The sequence below is a fragment of the Gallinula chloropus genome (genome assembly GCF_964237585.1).
Source record: "Gallinula chloropus genome assembly, chromosome: 5".
Taxonomy (NCBI): Eukaryota; Metazoa; Chordata; class Aves; order Gruiformes; family Rallidae; genus Gallinula; species Gallinula chloropus.
The window spans coordinates 63348590-63369157 of record NC_140090.1 but is presented as its reverse complement, the minus strand read 5'-3'; the positions used below and the strand labels follow the sequence as shown (position 1 = coordinate 63369157).

The following is a 20568-nucleotide window of genomic DNA, read 5'->3' as shown; positions in this document are numbered from 1 at the left end:
GATGGGGAAGATTAAAGTGCTCTTACCTTTGGCTATGGAAGTTGTGCTGAATACAATGCAAAGGTATTTTTGGTTTTGCAGCTGTCAGTCCAGCATTTCCTTTTATCTTCTACCCATGCCCAGGCGTGGTTTCTGGGACCAAATTAGATAAGCATTTGCTGTTCCTTGATCTGTCTGCCCATGACACAGGACTAGAAGTCTCCTCTGGAATTCACTGGATAATCTCTAGTGCATACAGCCCTCTGGTAGATATGGTTGAAACCTCTCATTTTCAAATGGAAGCCTGTTCTCTCAAATGGCTCCACAGGCCTTGTGATTGCCAAACTGGTGCCAAACCTGTCTTTGATGGTGCTGGCTGCTTTCATACAGTCATCTCTGTCTTCAAGGGTGGGTCTGCTACCTGAATATGTTTGGGGTTTTCTTAAAAATATTTCCTACTGTTTCCATAGGGCTGTTTTCTGTCTGGAGGGCCTGAGGACGTTGACATAGAAGATGTGTGAGGAAGAAGACAGCACTGCCCTTGTTTGTGACAATGGGTCAGGACTCTGTAAAGCCGGCTTTGCTGGAGATGATGCTCCGAGAGCAGTTTTCCCTTCCATCGTGGGTCGTCCCAGGCACCAGGTGATGAACTGCATCAGTTATTCCATGCTGGGCTTGTAGAAGGCTTTGCTGCACTGTCCCCAGCCCTCTACCCCAGAGCCACCTCTTCCTGGGTTTGGGACTAATCCAGCCCTGGTCTACCTGTGTAACACAGCGTTTCCAGGCAAAATGTGTCCAGCAGTGCACTTGCCTGAGTCAAAGCAGGTCTCTTGCCTTGTTTTAAAATTTTCCAGTCCCTTCTATGTCCTCTTCTCCCTGTCCCTTAATTTTGGATTTCCCAGAGAACTTGATGAGTAAAGGTAGTTTGAAAAAAAACCCCAGAAAACCACAAAAACTCAACACAGAAGTAGCTGGAAATTTTGACTGCCCTAATAGGTTATGTGTGAAAAACTAAAGGAGGAAGGAGAAGTTTTCAGTCAGCTTCCTATTAACCTTCCTGACTCTGTTCATGTAGCTATATCACAATTTGGCACCTGTCTAGGTGAGTGTCTTTGGCTTCAATGTTTACATTTGAGTATATGATGTATTCCAGTTGATTTTAATAGTTTGTAACGTATGTATATATTATGGGAGCTGTTAAATATAGAGTTTATGAGCCAGAACATTGTTGGCATGAACTAGAGTAGCTTGGCTTGGTCACAACTAACCTTCCTAATTAATAGATCCATCTAATTGCTTCTATGCAATCTAAGGACCTGATGAAATGGGAAGAGGTAAACTGGTTATAAGATGCAGCACTTTAAATACCCAACAAATACATTTGAAGCTCTTCGGGGCAGAAGAAATGTGTACCTAAGTGAGGGCTCTGGACGTTAACAGCTTCTGTAGATAGTGTAAACAGTATTAATTGGTCAAAAGCAAGCCATACAGTCACAGTGCAAAAAGTACAGCAGATTTCTAGAGCATTTCTTTGCTGGTCACTTATCACAGTGCACTGGTGCTCTGAGGGAAGCATCAACCCATCATAAATTGCAAATCCCGCTTGCTTCTTTCTAAGACAGGGCAATTAAAGATGCTAAGGTTTAGAATGAGTAATGACTCTGTTCTGAGAGTATTATGCACTAAAAGTATCCTACTATACACTATTTTCCCCCAGTATTTCTAATTTTAACATAGAGACTACCATATATCCCGAGTATTTTCTAGCTTCTGGTCCATGGATCATTTCTGTAGGATCCATGAAAATACCTAAAAGTAAGCCTGTACCAGTGGATCTAAATTGTCTGTCTCTAATGGCAATATTAAAACATTCAAACAGAAGGCTAAAAAATGGTGATACTTAAGCTTTGGAAAATTTAAAATGTGTATTGCTTCGTCTTGCCCCTTAGATGGCACATCACTTTCTGCTTTTGCTCCACTTCATTATAGTTTAGCAGTTCTTCCCTAAATAATAATGAAAGTAAACCAACCTTGTTTTTCTACTTTATCTTGATGAATTTAACATTGTACTTGTGCTTTTTACTTAAACTGTAGTGGAAACATGAACTCCAAAGGTTTAAGTGAGCTAAACTTCTAATTTTGGAATTTAAAGCAAGTATTTCTCCATTCATTACTATTTGTAAAGTATTTTGTAACTAGCATCACTGGCAACTGGATTTATTTCACAGGTAATGTTCTATCTACTTTGTGACCTCTGTCTTTGAGAGACTAACTCCATTCATGTTTTATAGGGTGTGATGGTTGGTATGGGTCAAAAAGACAGCTACGTAGGTGACGAGGCTCAGAGCAAGAGAGGAATCCTGACCTTGAAATACCCCATAGAACATGGCATCATTACAAACTGGGATGACATGGAGAAGGTATTTCAGCTTTGAAAAGTTGATGTGAATCACTGTTAAACAGAAATGCTTGGACCAAATGTTTACTGAATACTCCCTACATTTTAGATGAGTTGTGCTATCCAGTATGTTTGACAGAAGGGTTGTTAACAACAAAATTATCTTGCATCTGAAGCTGACATGTCACTAGGAGTACATCAAACCAGTTTTGGGGAGTTCTTTAACTCCAGTATGATCTATACATCTTTGCACTAGCAAAAGAGGGGTAAGAATGGAGAAAGAGAAGAAAAGAAAAAAAAAAAAAGAGGAAAGGAGCATCCGTGATTTTCTAGTAAAGAAATGGAATTTAAGAAGGTATCTGTTTCTGCAAAAATGGAAAGTATGTAATGTTGATGTAAAGGGCACTGTTTACACACATACTTTTTAATACTTGAAAGATTAACAGTATTGCAGTGGAATGCACCCATTTCAGAGCCAGTACTTGGATGAAAGGCTTCCAGAACAGCGTTTACAGAGGTAGTCTGTATGGTCAATATAATTTCTAAGCTGGTATTTGTATTTAATATTGTGCTGTGGAAATAGGGCTATTTGGACCAGTCAGGACATCAGAACACGCTGCAAGTGTGTGGAGCTACACATGACTTACTGACTCTCGTAGCATTGTACATTTTACGTGGAAAGACAGCAAAACTTTTCAGATGCCTAATCTATCAACCAGTCTGTAATCACCACCAGCTTGAAAACAAGCTTGGAAGAACCATTTTGGCCTTTCATAAGTCTCTGGTGGTTTTACTTCTTATTGGTGTATTAACCTCATTGCAGATCTCTTGGCCTCAGACTTTTACAGCTGGTAGGAATGAGCCATGAAAAGGTGATAAACACAAGTTGGCTTTCAGTCTCACAAACCCTTTGCCTTCATTTCTTTTTATGAATTCTTCTGCTGCTTCTACAAACCAAAAAGTTAAACTGTTTCCAAGAGACCCATTATATATATCCATCTGTACTGCATAGGTCTGCGTATGTTCTAGAGTTGTTCTGGAACTGTTTAACTTTAAATCATTATTGAAACAGGGTTGCTGGGACCAACTCTGTGCTGCTCTGTCTCTTCTGCTATAAAAATAAAATATTTATTCTCCTTAATTCATGCGCCCTTAAAATAAGACATATCTTGCTAGCAATAAAACCTGAGGATAGTGGCTTGCTCTCTCCGTTTGCTTTGGTAATCTCTGTGAAGGCAATAAAAAGAACTGCATGAGGAACATTACTAGCCTGCCTCTAGGGCTGTAAGCAGAATGCTGGAGCACAATACCTGTTTGGAAAAGATTCTGAGCTGCTGGTTGATAGTGTTTTCTTTTTTTTTTTGGCTTCTCCCACTGTTTTCAGATCTGGCATCACTCTTTCTATAATGAGCTCCGTGTTGCACCTGAAGAACACCCAACTCTACTGACTGAAGCGCCACTGAATCCCAAAGCAAATCGAGAGAAAATGACCCAGGTAAGCTCACACTGAAGCTATGGAATAATACTAGGTTTGTTAATTGAACAGGATGTGAACTTTGTCATGTCAGTCATGCTGTCCAGTAGTCTAGCTCTCTTAGTTATGGAAGGTGACAATTGCATAATGACCATCTGTCATATTTGTATACTATTACATTTACTTGAGAAAGTCAATGTATCTGCTTTGAATATGAGTACTTCAGTCTATCCAAGCTTTATGCCATCTTCATCTGTTTTTATTCCCTGACCTATTACAAAGGTATCTTTATTGTGTGCATGTGGCTATATTCATGTTAAAGATATAGACTGGATACAGGGAGATGCTTTATAGGACAAATATTTTTTGGATTTATCTTTTGTCTTTTCCTTCCTTGTTATTACCAACCATCAAGAAACATGAAAATCTTGTCTTCTCCCTCTCTTTTGGTATATTGCTTCAACCAAGTTAAGCCCCCTAGTGTTTAGGCAATTATTTTAACTGCTTTTCAGATCATGTTCGAGACTTTCAATGTGCCAGCCATGTATGTAGCTATTCAAGCTGTTCTGTCCCTCTACGCTTCTGGACGTACCACAGGTAGGCTTCTGGGGAACACGGCAAAGACATGTGAAATAGTTGTGTCGAGGTGCACCTGGGAATGAACCGTGTGTTATCTTCTCGAAGGAATTGTGCTTGACTCTGGGGATGGTGTCACCCACAATGTGCCAATTTATGAAGGCTACGCCCTGCCGCACGCCATCATGCGTCTGGACCTGGCTGGCCGTGACCTGACAGACTACCTCATGAAAATCCTGACAGAACGCGGCTACTCCTTTGTGACCACTGGTAAGGACATGCTGCTGCCTGAAGAGGAGAGTTCTTTAATGTGTAGTATTCATAGTGGCCTTAGAAGGACTAGCAGCACTTCTGCAGTTGATTAGACATGAGCAGGAATCCAACAGGAAAGTCTCCTGCAAGACTAGCTGAGGATTTGTCTAAAAATGTGGGGGTGGAGCATGAAAGGGGACAACTTTCTAAAGACTGAATCCTATTAACAGCTGAGCGTGAAATTGTCCGTGACATCAAGGAGAAGCTGTGTTATGTGGCCCTGGACTTTGAAAATGAGATGGCCACTGCTGCCTCTTCTTCCTCTCTGGAAAAAAGCTATGAGCTTCCTGATGGTCAGGTGATCACCATTGGAAACGAACGCTTCCGCTGCCCAGAGACCCTCTTCCAGCCATCTTTCATTGGTAGGTTGAATGATCATTCTCCCTTGGAAACCTGCAGATAAATATCAAGCCCCTGTTTTGATTGTGTGCCATTCCTAGCACACTTAGATGCCTACACGAGTATGTCCTAGCACCCATTATACAACAATCTTTTAGAACAACACTATTAATATGGTGGGAGGAACATCATGGCAAACAATAAGGCAAAACACTTTCCCAAAACAAACCCTGAATGTTTATTCTTGGCTTTTGGCATTGAGCCCATACCATTTTGTATGTCATGCAGTTGGCTACTGAGAAATGAGGCTGCAAAGTCACTTGTCTAAATATTTGTTTGAATGTGCTTGTGGGGGGCCAGGAGGGAGTGAGGGGTGAGTGGCAGTGATGGGAAACACTACTTTTGTATTTCAATGAGATTGCTCCAAATCCTGGGTCCTTGGTTTATCACATTTGCAGAGGAAAGCAAGCACAATGCCTTGCTAATCATCAGCCAAGAGGGCAGACTTGCAAGGAGGTCACACAGAAATCCAGAGTCGGTTCTGCCAATCAACAGAATTTCAGCTCAGAAATAGATATAGTTGCATACTTAGAGGTATTAGGACATATTTTGACTGTTCTCTCTCTGAACTTGCTTAATTTAAAAGAGAAAAAAAGGGGAAAAAAAGGGGGGAGGGGAGGAAGGAAAACAAATGATTCCAAGACCTTATAAGGAATTCTTAGGACATTTGAGATTGCCTGCAAAAGCCTAATGGAAACTTTACTATTCCACACCCCTAGTTTTCTTTTTAAGGAGGAGTTGTGTGCATAAGGGGGAGAGGAGGGGTGTACGCAAAGGAACTTCTAAGCAAATAATTTAGGCAGCTGCAGACTTTCCAGGTTTCCACAGCTCTGAAGACTGAGATCTTCCAAACAGAGCCTAAAGTTTCTGTTGTCAGTTCTGTGTTAACAATTTGCAGTCTCTGTATGGACTTGCATCCTTAGTGTTCTTGTCTAAATTCCCCAGGCATGGAGTCTGCTGGCATACATGAAACCACTTACAACAGCATCATGAAGTGCGACATAGACATCAGGAAGGATCTCTATGCCAACAACGTGCTGTCTGGAGGCACTACAATGTACCCGGGTATTGCAGACAGGATGCAGAAGGAAATAACTGCTCTGGCTCCCAGCACTATGAAGATCAAGGTATGGTGCAATTATTTGTAGATGGCATGTACAAAGTCCTCAAAACTAGTGTAGTGATATATAGCAGCCCTTTACAAGGTAAGTGCTTTGTACATATTTTGAATCATGTCTGTACCTTCTATCAAATTACTACTTCCTGATAGCTTTGTTGGTGGAAGAAGAGAGCCTTCTCTCACTTTCTTGTTCATGGCGAATCCTGCAAACTGCTGTAACACAGCCAAAGAAGGATAGTGTGAACCTGGCGACATAAATTTTCCTCTGGGGCTATCTGTGATGTTCTTCAGCCATTTTTGGCTGATGGACATAGGACAGAGGAAATACTGTCTGTGTCCTTGGCCTACAAGTTCAGAAAAGAAAAAGTCTCTGACAAGTTCATCTTCCTTCTGCTGCTTCAAATCTTCCACTCCTTGCTTTGCAAGCATTTTATCAGCTATGCCAGTAAGAGTGCTCCATAGGTCACTTGTTTTTCCAAGCCCTCCTGGGCTATTGTTATATATTTCCAGAGCAATGATCTCCCCCTTTCTCATATGCAGCTGTGAATACACAAATGCATTGCTCTTAATGGGCAGACTGACTCAGGCAGACAAATTGAAGATTTAGCCTCAGACTTAAATAACAAGCTTTTACCTTACTGCTCACAGCAATGGCTAACTGTAATGCCAAGCACATAGATACAGTGGTTTTGTTGATATTGAGTATCACTGCTTTAATATTTTTGAATAAGAAATGTGTTTTATTCACAATGGACAGTTGTACCCAATGCTTTTATTTCTTAAACAGATCATTGCTCCTCCTGAACGTAAGTACTCCGTCTGGATTGGAGGCTCTATTCTTGCCTCCCTGTCTACTTTCCAGCAGATGTGGATCAGCAAACAGGAATATGATGAAGCTGGCCCATCCATTGTTCACCGTAAATGCTTTTAAATGGCTCTATATAATTTCTCCTTAGCGCATTACCGTGAATGTATTCAGGAAAATACATTCGTATAACTTCATTCCATAATTCCTTCATTGTAATGACTCTAATTAATTGGATACTATGTATTTTTTTTTTATGAGTTTAGAATATGCTATGAAATTGCTGCTCCTATTTAAAAACACACATATTTGTGGAGGTACCATTACAGCTGGTTTGAAACGCCATCTTGTGACACGAATTTGTTACTACACTGTACTGGGCTTAGAAAAAGTGATATCTTTATACCAATGCCAGAAAACGCTCAGCTATCAGGCTGCATGTTGTCAAAGATGAGCCTCTGTAAACATTTTAGCCTGCAAACAAAACCAGTCTTGATTTTTTCCAAAGTTCTGGGCAACACCAAAGGAGCATAACATCTGTTTGAGACCAGGATGAGCATGGGTGCTTTGCTTTGCATCTGATCTCCCGAGAAATATTATCTATCTACATCACTTCTAATTCACAGCTGTCATGCTGAAATAGTTAATTGTTTTTCAGTGTGTGGCCCAGAGCTATATGGTGCAAGCTATGACATTTCTGTGTGCTTTCTTTAAAGAAACAAAACCTGTTCCTTCAGGAGCATATCTAAACACTGATATTGGATTGAACACGATTGTCCTATCACATGCCCTCAGGATGAGTGCAGACTATTATTTTTATGTTGTGATTTCTGGCAAGGTCTAAAGGGTAATTAAGCTGGCTTAATATACTTTCTCTTCAGAACTGTTGTCTTTGGTGGGTTTTTTTTTTTTTGGGGGGGGGGGTAATGTAATCAAAGTAGATAAAGTAATTTAGACAATTTTCTTTTTCTGTGATTTTTCTGATTACAGTTATAGTCTTAAGTACAACAGAAACTATATCCAACTAGAAGTATATACATAGAAGCTGAAGCCAGTAATTCTTTCTTAAAAGTATATATATAAATAAAGAGTTCACTGAAACAGACCTGGAAAAGGTCACTTCTAAGTAACTTGCTGCAATCTGTATTCATTGGAGTTCAGGATAAAGGTTGCTATTTATTTTTGTTACCTATTTTCCTGTCTATACTCAATAGTTTACCTCACTCACCTGTTTCTCATTATCTTTCAAACTGTAAGCTCTTTGCAACACCACCTGTTATTTACCATGACTGCATAACTCCCAGGTTTCACATCTTGTCCAGCGTCTGACTGTTAGCACATGTTCCAAACATTCTTTTGTACTAACCTTATTATTTAAAGTACAGGTCTACTATGTTTTGGAACAGATACTAAATAAACTCTTTCAAGAGCAAACGATTTTGTATGGTTCTTCCTTCTAACTCTATCTAGATCTTTTTATCTAACTCCAGATAGAACCAGGGAATCCCTTTCAGGGTGAGAACATGATTTGAAATAAAAGTTTCTACTAGAGGGTTGCCAGAGAAGACGCATTTCTCCAAGGGACTCTGCTACTATTCCAAAACGTGATGAGGGTCAGCTCTAAGGTAAAGGCCTTGTCTTTTCCTAAGTGTTCTTTGCTTAATAAATTCGCTAAAACTTGAACTATACAAGGACAGAATGGATAAAAGGACAATAAAAATCACCCAAACTGGTGCATTTGCCTCTACCACATATAATGTATATTCAATGAAGTGGTAGATGTACATAGCTGCAAATCACAAAACATCAACCACTGTTAGAAATCCCCATATCTCAGAAAACAATTATTGCAAACAAGTGGCAATAGAAGCATTGCTTATTTCAACACAGTTGCTGTTGTTTGAAGTTCATTTTATTGTTGTGTTTTATAGGTGAGATTTGTTTACAGATTCAGGGGTAATGCCACTGAACTCCATCTCAACAAAGCAACAAAATAACTCCAAAACAGGCTAGAGCAATAAATATCAAACCATTCAATCTAAAATGTATAAATATAAAAGTAATTTCTGAAAATGTAGGAAAAAGAGGAATCCATTTTTCTGGTTTGGCCATGTGTATAGTAACATCGCTATCATCCATCCGTATCACCTCAGGTCCAGCACAATTATCTTTATGTCTTTCCCAACCACATGCGTACATGGCTGCAGAAGAAGTAAACTCATTACTCACAGAAATCAGTTTCAGTAAAATAGCATATGAAGGCTACTGTTTCCTTTTCAATTTCTGAACCTGCTTAGCGCTATGTTTATCTATCCAACTTAGATTGTACCTGTCATTGTGCCTGTTCACAGGCAAACCCAGGCATCGTAGGTATAGAGTGGGGAACAAAGCAAGGACTACAACATGCAATCTGAAATAAAATTCTGAAGAGGATATCAAGTACTTAGCCTGTGAAACAGATTATAGTTCTGTGCTATCGTTTGTCTCACAGCATGGGATACCTGAAATGGAAAAGGAAGGTGGCATGTGCTGCATTAGAACAGGTGCGTGGCGGACAGCAGCAAGGAAAGAGTGAAATCTGCTCTCTTTCTACAGAGGCTTCAGATATGTCTGCCCATGTAATGGATTTTTTTTAAGCATTTGGGACTATACTGTGCCTTTAGACACAGTCATGACTAAGTAACAGCTTGTATTGGGTCTGTGGAGAAGTTTTTTACCAGAAACCAGACAGATGCAGATTAGGAGTGATGCTGCTTCTTCTGAAAGCAGGAAAAAGTGGAGATGGATGCTATCGACCACTTAAGTATACTTCTAATGTCTACCTTGGTCAGTGAAACAAGGATAATGAATTATTAAAATGAGGACAAAATTATGAAAAATCCAATCTGAAGCACATGAAATTTCTGCATGCAGCAGAACGATGGGCAAGAATTTGAATAGTCAAACCTATTTTGGATTCTATACTTACATTAAATAACCTTGGGTCCTTTGTATGTGGATGGAATCCCTTCTTTTTACAAGCAGAAACTTCTAGCATGCCAGCATTAGTAAGTCTGAAGATGCCAGTGCTGGAAAGCAAAAGATGAAACTCCTTTTGCATGCTGCTACCATAACACAAGTCCAAGGTTTCACATACAAATTGCTTAGTTTAACAGGACAACAGAATGGTACTCAGTAACCTTTGATACACAGGACTGAAGGCTGAATTGGATTTTTAAGGGTTTTTAAAATCGAGGGGAGTTGTATTGCTGTAAAGGAAAAGATGATGAGGGGAAGGGGAAGAAAAAAAAAGGGAAAAAAAAGCAGCGCTGTGGTGGTGCAGGTTAGCTTACTAAAGGCTGAGGCTGGTTCATACAGGGAGAGAAACGAAACAGAAACTTGGGTGTTTCTGTGATTCTGTTCTGGATTGCATTTCTCTCACTGAACTCTAGAGGGGCAACTTAAAAGAAAACAGCCTTTAAGCTAACTCTAAATGAGTAGTCAGAGCGCCCATCCTTCCCCCTTTCTGGGCAAGTAATACAAAGCACTAAAACACCCACTGCTGCCTATATATGATCTTATACATTGAGTATTTAATAAAATGTTGAAGAACCCACCCTCCTGTAAAGAACATCAAAACATGAATGCCTAATAACTACAGGACAGCAGCTGATTAATAAATGTAACAGAAAGGAGTAACCAATTAGAGCTGCTTACAGGGTATCAGCATGAGCCAAGAAAGAAGTTGGAAGACCAGAGATTTGAAAAGGTATGTGAATGTGCTCTGGGTTACAAAACCTACAGCTTGTGCACTGGTTGCTCAATCTGTATTTACTGCTCTACTACCTGAATGGCCCCTATGGGAAGTTAGACAACCAGAATGGGATTCGTATAAGTCATCCTCAGGGGCAGAAGACCAGAAAGGAAGGCTGAAGGCACAGTCCAAACAACAGAGCTAGCCCTGGGGCCTGAAAACTCCAAGCATGACAAATCAGAGTCACAAAACGGAATTTGGAAGGAATCTCTGAGGTTTATCTAGTCCATCCCCCCTGCTCCAGCATAATCACACTGAGCAGGCTGCCCAGGACCATGTCCATTCAGGCTATGAATATCTCCAAGGATGCATACTTACACCCTCTCTGGGCAACCTGTTCCATTATAAAGCTTCATATTAATTTTTACACACTTCCAGGTTTTTCCAGATCCTTGTTGTTTGCATTTTATGAAATATAAAAAAATAGGAGCTTATTATTAAAAAAGTGATCTTTATTCCTCTAGTCTTCCAACTGCAATTTTCATATCCCTCTAGGGAAAGAGATCTAATTCCTCCACTTCCTTCATTAGGCAGAATGAAGATAGATCTGTGGTAGGGAACTGACAATGACATTTCTAGAATAACAGCTCTTGTCATTAGTCTCAATTGAGCAGAGTATAAAAACAAATAAAATTTAAAACCTGGGGCTGGGAGGGATGAGGAGAGAGAAGCCAGAAACAATACTGTGCATATAGACTGACTGGAATGTAATTCTAAACAATTTAAAGAAAACAAACTCACAATACAGTATTCCTGCTCTTTATCCCAGTTGACATGTGCTGTTTACATTTGCTTGAGTTTTACAATAAGGAGCAAGGGAAAATATCTAAATATTACTTAGAAAAATCAGGACTCACTCATTATGCTTTGGTGAACAAACAATTGCAATGGCCTCTGGCAACATTAGCTGATAAGAACAATGAGTATGAAGATCAACACTGGATAAGAATGCAGTTTGTGTTGGATGTGTCTACAAAAAGAAAGGGAAAACTCAACATCATGAAATATTTCTTACAAATTGAGGTCGACATACATTCAAGAAGAAACAATAACCTTTGTAACAAGTGAAAGCATCAGTACTTCCCCAGGTTGGTTTCTTAAATCCATATTAACCCAGATTCTGCATTGTTAGGGTGGCTTTTCAGTATGAGGTTTATGGATGCACATTCACACCCAGATGTACAAGCAATTTTCTGATTATGGGGAAAAAAGGTGGAATGAAGAAGCACAAGACAAAGGGAAATGACTTGATTGTCTAAAATCCCTAAGAGAGAAATTAATATAAAGTTTAAACAACACAACACCCTTCCCTTCAATTTTGAATACAGTAGAAAAATACATGGCATTTAAAAGTAATAAAATACCCCTAAATCAACATAAATGAGAGTTGCACTGGCAAAAGCAAGCATGTTGTGACACTAGGATGACTCAATTTCATTAAGAAATACTCATCTGTGGAGAACATTAATTTGCTTGCTTAATTCTGATTGTAGTGATGTAAATTCTGCATTAATTTGGATTATTCCAGTTATTTCTTTAGTTTGTTATTTCCAGGGCTTCTTTCAAATAATATAGAAAGCCAAGATCTGTGAGTCATACGTACATGGATCCAACCCAAAGTGAGGAGATCATACTGATCCTGAATACCAAATAGTTCTTCAACATTCTCCATGTCACAGTAGTCTGGTCCTGCAGATTGTTTTGGCACTATTACATGGGTAATAGTAAATTCATTATGTGTCTGTAAAACAAATACTGACTTAGTGTGGAACAAATGAACTGATGAATAGATGCTGAATCAGAATCTGAAAGATGTCAGCCTAGCAGCTAAAACAAAGCAGCATAGCTCCACTGATTCCAGTGCAGCTATACTGATGCACTCCACCTGAAAATACACCTTAGCTTTTGATCATGAAAACATAAAGGAAGTGCCAGTAACAACATGAGACTGTTGGGCTGAAATGTTTGCAGAAACTAGTATGAACAGATTGTCCTTTAAAAAAATTAAAAGCAGGGAAAAAAAGGAGGTTTGAGGATGCTAGAATTGTTTTCTGTGAAACTTGGAACATCACTATTCTTGTTATTTTTTTCTCTTTATATAATTCAGATACACTCAGACATCATCTTTAAAATTCTTTGTATGCCAGCATCAGCCATGATATCTTTCCCTGCTCTGAAAGGACATTAAGTTTCATCTAGGTCAAAGGAAAAAACCAGCCTGAAAATCAGATGTTCCACAGCTCGATGATGGTGTTTTCTTCTTTTTTGTAGTGCTAGTATAAAATTGATGACTCCAGTAGATTCTAACAGTCTTTATATTTCATTGTCCTGTGACTAAACCTCACTTACCTTAGCTGAATGCCAGAGAAAGTACTGGAAAAAGCCTGTATTGTGCCGTGTGCTGAAAAACTTGCTACATTTTATAGTGATGGCAGTATACTTTGAACAGATGTTTACCCAATACTGCAAGCCCATGCTGCTGAAGTGACCACTCATTTTACAGTGTGAAGTTAATTAATTAAAAGCTAATCATTTAGATCTGCTTATGCTCTGAAGTCGACACAGTACAGGAAAATATAACACTATCAAATATGTCTTCCCCATATAAATGTGATGGTTAAACTGTACCAGTTTTCCACAGAGAATTCCACATGTCTCTATTCCTCTTACTGTATTTGCCTCTGCTAGCAGCAGAAATCTGTGACAGAGATCCCTGGGCAGAATGACGCCTCTGAGTGCTTCGACCAATTGAGCTGACAAACAAACAAACCAAAACAAAAAAAAAAAAAGGAGAGAGAGGGAGAGAAAGATAAAAAGGCATTTCCACAGTGAAATTCTCCATAATAAGGAAATACACCCAGTTACAGGAAATTATTAAAAGTGAAAGAATTATACTTAAAAGATCACAGATTTCTAATGAGCCTAATTGCACAACACAAGCACTTTTCCCTAAACTGAGGTCACCAGCCCATAAGATATGGTCACTAGCCTGTAAGGTGACAGTGAACTGACACCAATTGCCGGGCCAGGGCTCTCCAGAAGGAAAAGCTGCAGGTTCTGCTTCTGTTCCCTTAAAGTTCACATCAAGATTCAGACACTGAGGCTCTATCTCTAGATCCAGCTACTGGCACTTATCTGGAAAATGTGAAGCTGTACAGCTCATTTCCCCTCTTAAATAAAGAAAATGCATGGAACTGTTGTGTGTACATTAACTTGTTCATGTTTATTTCATTACAGACACACTCACAGTGAATATACATACACAATATATGGATTGCTGTAAGTGGTAAAGAAGCAGATAAAAAGGTGGGAAAAAAAATCTATAGACTTACTCTGAACAGCACTTAAAGTAGCCGCTGGTTTTAAGACCCGGTTTACTGGAGGCGAATGCCCAGTGCAGTCAGATGTGCCACTCCTCTCTTTTTTCTCAAGCAATGCGGTAGATAAGGAACTGTTCTCTGGTACAGAAATACAAGACAGCATATTTCCATCTACCTGTTCAGACATAACCATGCGCTCTTTGATTTTCTGATCTCGAGCTAGTTCTTGCTTCTTAAGTTGATCCTCAAAGAATTGAAATTGTTCTGATTCCAGCTGCTGTTGCCGCATGAGAGCGATTCGTTTCTTCTCTGCCTCTATTAGCTTTTGATGCTCTAGTTTCTTCAGAAATTCAGTTTTACACTTGTTCTGAAACATATGCAAAATAGCAACATTCTTAGAACACTAAAAAAAAAGCTACAAAGGTGAAGTGATACAAACAATGTAATTGTTTAAGAAAACCATCAAATCCTGTCTTTAAAAATTAAGTCTTTTGGAATCTTTTTGCTGAACTGGCAGACTGTATACAGACAACTACGTCTCCAGAAGCAGTATGATATGGAAGGAAACACAGTAAGGAATTCCTAACACAAGGCTTCCAACCTGCATACCTGTGGTGCTCTGTTTTATTTCAGCAGTGATAGCACTGATAGCATTTGCCCATAAAAATAAAATTGTGAGAGAAAACTTTTTCAGAACACTGATGGTCAAGAGACTAGATACAAGTCTAAGTCAATACAATTTTCACTGCAGCAAGAGATCCATGGGCACATGGGTTTTCTGGGTAGATTTCATAATCCATTTTGTTACCTGGTTTCATTGCTTGTTGGATAGGTTTGTGGATTTTCTCCTGCTACTTTCTTTCCTCAACTTTCCTTGGTTTGATTAGCCTGCCTTTGTGCTTAGCCTCCCTAGACTCAGACAGGGTAGGTGCCTTCTCTGCCCTGGTCTATCCTCCCCCCGCCCTCCCTCAAGCCACCTGCTCTTCCACCAACTGCAAGGGAAGCTTCAGGTCTCATCAGCCCTTCCCACTCCCTCGTAAAGGGGAGCATCAAGCATCTTCAGAAGGAAATGAAAACCAAAGAGTGAAGTAATTTCTTAAACGTCAGGAGTAAAACAGGAAAGAAAGCCTCAAACTAATTGGTGACAAGATTAAGATGTGTGGGGTGTTTCAGGATTTGGTGTTTGTTTTGGGAGTGTTTTTTCTCATGATTTCCTAGGTCAGTTTTAAGGGAAGGAAAGAAAAAGATGTTTTTATTGTCAGACATCTTTCCTAGACAAGTTTTCAAAACTATAGATCCTTTTTAAAGTGACTTCAATACACAAGATGTAGGTATTTACAGTTACTTAAAGACTGAAAACAGGATCAATTCAAACATGAGCACATTCAGTCAGAGTCAAGAGAATTTTTCTGCATACTCATGTGTCTGAACAGTATCCTCTTTATAAAACAAAATTGGTGAGTACTCAACACTATTCACATATTCATAGGCTTATTACATAAATGGCACAGCATGTTTATTTCCAAGCATACACTTGAATTACTTATTTTCTAATGATGAACTGATTAGATTCTAAGAAGTGAAAACTCACTCTAAGCAGCCCATGAAATTATTGTGTTCTTGTAGGACTGGCTTTTTACAGCTTAATTTTTAAGAAGAGTTGTATGACAGGAAAAAAAAAAATCATACCCTAAATTTAATAACCACATGAAACTTACTTTGTTTTTTATGTATTCTTGATATTCTAAGTTGTATTTTTTTAAAAGATCTCTCTTCAATTCATCTGTCCGTGGAAATGCAACCTCCTTCAGTTTCTTTTTAGTGCATGGGAAAGATAGAGAAGATTATTTTTTCTTTTTGAAAGAACTAGATGGAAAACAAACTCAGCTGTAATACAGATTTCAAAAAATAGAAAATAAAAAAAGAAGAAAGGAATAAATACACACCTAATACACACCTAATCATTACCTTATGAAATTTTCATAGTACACTGATTTCAATAATGTTGTATTAATTTACGTCAATGAAAGGTGTGACACTGGTCACTTATCTCAAGGAAAGATTAGTCCTTTTTCTGGCAATCTGTTATCTCTGTTTTGTTCAGTATGTGTGCAATGACTAATGCTTTTGTTGCAGGTGTAACTTATTAAACAAGTTAAGTCCAGCTTCCATTGTTTCAGATAGGTTCATCACATTTTTCTCTGGAACTCCCTGGACCGAAAGATGACTGAATATGTCCATTTCCAGGTAGGGAATAAAATGAGTTTGTTTGCAGGGATAGCTACACACACAGCTTCCTGTGACAGCCCTGGCAGACAAAACAGTTTTGTTTTGTTTTGTAGAACAAAAACAAAACCCAATGTTTGCTACTGATGCAGAGGCTGCAACAAAATAATTGAGAGGCAGTAGGCAAGAGAGGGAAAGAGACCACATGCTTAATCCTACTGAGTGCCATCGGCGAGGGGACGTCAGACGCCCTTTCCCAGCAGCGATGTTTTCCTAGATTGTGGGCCACAGTCAAAAAATTTGGCATGGATTTTAGCTTTGAATACAACATTATTCAGCTTTAACAGTAGAGAAAGCACGCAAATATGGCAGCATGAGACAAGAGACACTTATGCTTAGTCTAACAATTCTCAGTGGGCAATTCCAGATGTTTTAAGCTCAGTATAAGGCTGTATTTAATTTCTCTTTTAGCAAGAGGGAAAAAATAAAAAGGAGAACCACTTTCTATGCCAGTGGAGAAAAAAATATGGTAAAAAACTATGTAAAAACATATCTGGTAATAAAACAAAATAGTTTTTTTTATTCTTTAGCAAGGTAGAGCAAATACTGTGCAGACACCAGTAATGCCAACATCTCTGTTTCCCCCTCTGTTTGCAATAGTCAGTTTGGTCCATTAGGCACTCACATAATTGGGACCAGAATCAAACTCTAAGTACTGTTAAATGAGTGTATTTTTAATACATAAACGTTCTGAAATAGATGTACCTGTGCTTCCAACAGTCAACCATCTTATTCAGAAACCATTCATGGTTACCTTTTAGAATGATAATTTTATTTCCAGTAATCATTAAGTGATTAAACAAAAATAAATCCTGAATAACTCGTGAAGGAAGGTATCAGAAATTCAAACTGCAGTGGCTGCCATGAGTTATGTATGTACAGGAGGAAAAGCCGTGCTAGAAGAGAATAAAGACATTTCTTAAAGGCCAGGAAATCATAACCCTACCTTAATAATGTCTTGTTTTTCTGGCACTGCACATTGGTGATAGTCTCGGTGACTGGGCAGCTTTTCCACAAAGAGCCTAGAAAATTAAACATGTATGTGTTTGCCTCAGTAGTCAGAGGAATGTCTGCAATAGCTTTTATGTTGGCAGAAAAAAAATCAGTTTCACATAACTGTTGAACACTGAATTCCAGATGACTTGGAGCAGGTTTCTACAGATTTGTGTAAGCTAGCACTAAAATTCTTGTATATACTTGTATGTGACACATAGGGTAAGGACACTTTTTCTAGATCTGAATATATTTTGGTTTCCATTAGTAGTCGGTTGTGTTAAAAAAAGGACTAACTAGCAGCCAGCACCTAAAAATAGCCCTGAAAAGCAACCTCTACCCAAGCCAGTGTTAACAAATCCTATTTCTCCTGCCTTTACCTGTCCTCAGCTAAAATACTGAATCTTAATGGGAAGTCCATAATGCAGCACTGACTACCATTAAAGCAGTTATTTTTAACAGATGAAGCTGCACAGCTAACTGCAGTGTTATTAACCTATCCAGACATCTAAATTATGGCAGCACTCAGTTGCAAAGAGTTTGGAATACACAGCTGCTAACACTCTTTCAGCAATTTGTGCAATGTTCACCTCCAGACCCTCTTTTTATAGCGATACATACATTGAAAATTAAATGCAATGTGAAAGATTTGGACTAGTTGGCAGACTATGAGGAAAATGGGGAGGGAGGTCAGTCTTCTGTTATAAAAAAAATTTAATATGCGTATTGAAAAAATACCCTTTCAGAAGTATGAAAACAAAACAATCAATCCTATAGTAAAACTATCTAGATAAAATGTTTAGATCTGCCACCAATACATTTTTTCAGCAGGCTACTTTGAGACTTGGAAAGAAAGCTGTCTGGTTTTGGTTTCTTTTGGGTGGGGAGAAAAATTGTGTAATGAATGTATATTGTGGATTTTGCACTGACTCCTGTAAGAAGCAATAAATGATCCTTAAACCTTTTGAGGAGGACAGGTCCAAAGTCAGAGGCAAAAAGCCATTTTTTCCATGTTTTTAAAGTGCTATACAATAATAACCATCTTTAAGATCAGCAGAAGCTCATAGGGCATAACTATAAAAGGCTCAGAGATCTTATCTAAACATTGCCTTTTCAGGCACTGAACTGTATTTAACCAACATGCTGATAGACACAGAATAATCTGTGGGAAACTTTTCTCATAGTATAGTCTGGTACAGTAAACTTATACCACTGTCTGTTAGGTTAGTTCACACCTGACAGTTAATAGATGGATAGGATTACTATACTATCAGCTGAGATGAAATTGTAACAAAGCCTGTGGTTAAAGATCTCCAAAGAAGAACGCTGTGCTGCAAGAATACACTAAACATTTTTCTCCTAGAGAGGTGCCCTGCTTCCACTGCAACTCTTCATTTCAGTTTACTCGAAATTATAAGCTGTAATAAATACAAATAGTTTCTTACGTGATGAACTTATTATAAAAAACAAAAGCATTCTCCAGGTTTCCTTCCTCCATATACACTGATGCCATTCTTTCCATCTCTACTCCAGATCTAAAGTAACGACGTGGAGTGATATCTTCATTGATTGTGATATTGCTGCCAAGTTTGCTTAAGGCACGTACTCTCTCTTCTGGGGTCACAGAGACATCTGTATGGTCAGGAATAGCTACTAGCTTCTTCTGAAAAAGAACAGAGAAAAGAAAGACAGATATTACACTTCACTTTCAGTAAGCAAGCTCAAGAAAGAAATCAGTAAGAAACTCAAGGGAAATCTTCAGCTTTTTTAAAAATAGGCATTGATTTCCCCACGCTAGCCACAGTTGAAACACTCCAACATGTTTCTCAATTGCAAATAGATTGTGATTGCAACTATAAAGAAGTGATCTTATTCCCCTCCCCCATATCTTCAAACTACAAAGAGCAACAGGGGGAAAAAATAAGATAAAATCAAATAAACCCTTGTAGAAATTATGAAAGGCAGCACAAAGTGTGTCCTCTTTAGAATCACACACACTTGAAATTCTGTAAGGCTCTGCCTTAAGTTACTGAAATAATTTGGTGGAGGGCCTGCATACTCAGACTCCAGTGTCATGATGCATAGGGTATGACTGCTGGGTATAGTTCAGCTAACAAAGAGCAATAAGCTTCCTTGGTTAGTCAATAGTTCACTTCAAATGACCATTTCAGTTTCAAAAGGGGCAGTTGAAGTCTAAGAAGTTAGTTCTAACTCTACTGAAAAAGCAGCATAGCTGCTTATTATAATCATTACCTTCTCATTCAGTAGCTAAATAAGTGGCTACTGCAAGTTCCTTCCTCTTACTTTGATGAAAATTTTTACTCTTTCACTTCAACTTCTTGAAAACCCTGATCACTAAAACAAGCTAACACCCCATAAACCACATATATAGAAATAAAATAAACTCCAACAAAATAATCAGGCAGAATATGAGAGGAACTGGCAACATGCAGGACAAGACCCTGGTAGCAGGCAGCCAACACTGCTGAACAGCTCTTTACAATAGTTTCCTGTTTGAAAGAGAGAGTGCTAAGCCATTAAAGCATTACTTCATAATACATACCAACGAGCTAACAGTGAATGGTTGTTCCATGTTGTTCTCTGTCTGCAAACCAAGGGGATCGCTCTTTTCCTCCAAAGTCTCCATCTGACTGTTAAGAGCAGTACCAACCCAGTGCTCAGTATTTTCAGCAAGCTGCCTCAGGGTGCATTAACCCAAGGGAAACTTGAACATACATACGCCGATTGTGGTTATGTGCTGGAAAAAAAATATGATGAATCATTCGGATTAGAAATACATTCAAATGTCATGTAAATTTGCATGTGTGCACCCACTCATGACTTCAGAATCACAGTACTAATAATTTAATAACAATGTAAAATTTACTGGGCATCTAGAATTTAAATTGGGAATCCATAAGGGCTTAGAGGACAGCTGTGGTCTAGCTGACCTGATCTAACATTATTACAGAGGATTATAACACAATATAACAAATTATTTTTACAGCAACTTCAAAAAACCCCAACTTTCATGCTTTAAGAGAAAAACTCAAAGCTCCAAAACTAATTGCAGAATCTGTTTCATTGAACATACATTCAGGCAAACATATTTA

General features: G+C 38.7%; 2 protein-coding genes across 2 annotated transcripts; one reads left to right on the top strand and one right to left on the bottom strand.

Annotated features, from left to right (window-relative positions):
- Positions 1-360: 360 nt before the first annotated feature.
- ACTA2 (actin alpha 2, smooth muscle) lies at positions 361-8497 on the top strand. The gene is made up of 8 exons (XM_084264760.1): positions 361-621; positions 2271-2399; positions 3762-3872; positions 4364-4448; positions 4536-4697; positions 4910-5101; positions 6084-6265; positions 7046-8497. Exons 1-8 carry the CDS (start codon positions 493-495, stop codon positions 7187-7189), a joined length of 1134 nt encoding a protein of 377 aa, XP_084120886.1. The 5' UTR covers positions 361-492; the 3' UTR covers positions 7190-8497.
- A 710-nt stretch (positions 8498-9207) lies between these two features.
- On the bottom strand, positions 9208-20102 carry STAMBPL1 (STAM binding protein like 1; the record flags this gene model as incomplete). Its single annotated transcript, XM_084264695.1, has 10 exons — positions 9208-9264; positions 10032-10131; positions 11714-11826; positions 12460-12597; positions 13485-13609; positions 14189-14543; positions 15895-15990; positions 17409-17484; positions 18901-19118; positions 20019-20102. 10 exons carry the CDS (start codon positions 20100-20102, stop codon positions 9208-9210), a joined length of 1362 nt encoding a protein of 453 aa, XP_084120821.1.
- Positions 20103-20568: the final 466 nt, after the last annotated feature.

What these genes read in the sequence shown, in the direction of transcription:
- ACTA2 (XM_084264760.1), top strand. Translation starts at nt 493, where the DNA reads ATGTGTGAGGAAGAAGACAGCACTGCCCTTGTTTGTGACAATGGGTCA. An exon ending in ACTGGGATGACATGGAGAAG is followed by an intron (nt 2,400 to 3,761) that starts GTATTTCAGCTT and finishes CACTGTTTTCAG; the next exon opens with ATCTGGCATCACTCTTTCTA. An exon ending in ATCGAGAGAAAATGACCCAG is followed by an intron (nt 3,873 to 4,363) that starts GTAAGCTCACAC and finishes ACTGCTTTTCAG; the next exon opens with ATCATGTTCGAGACTTTCAA.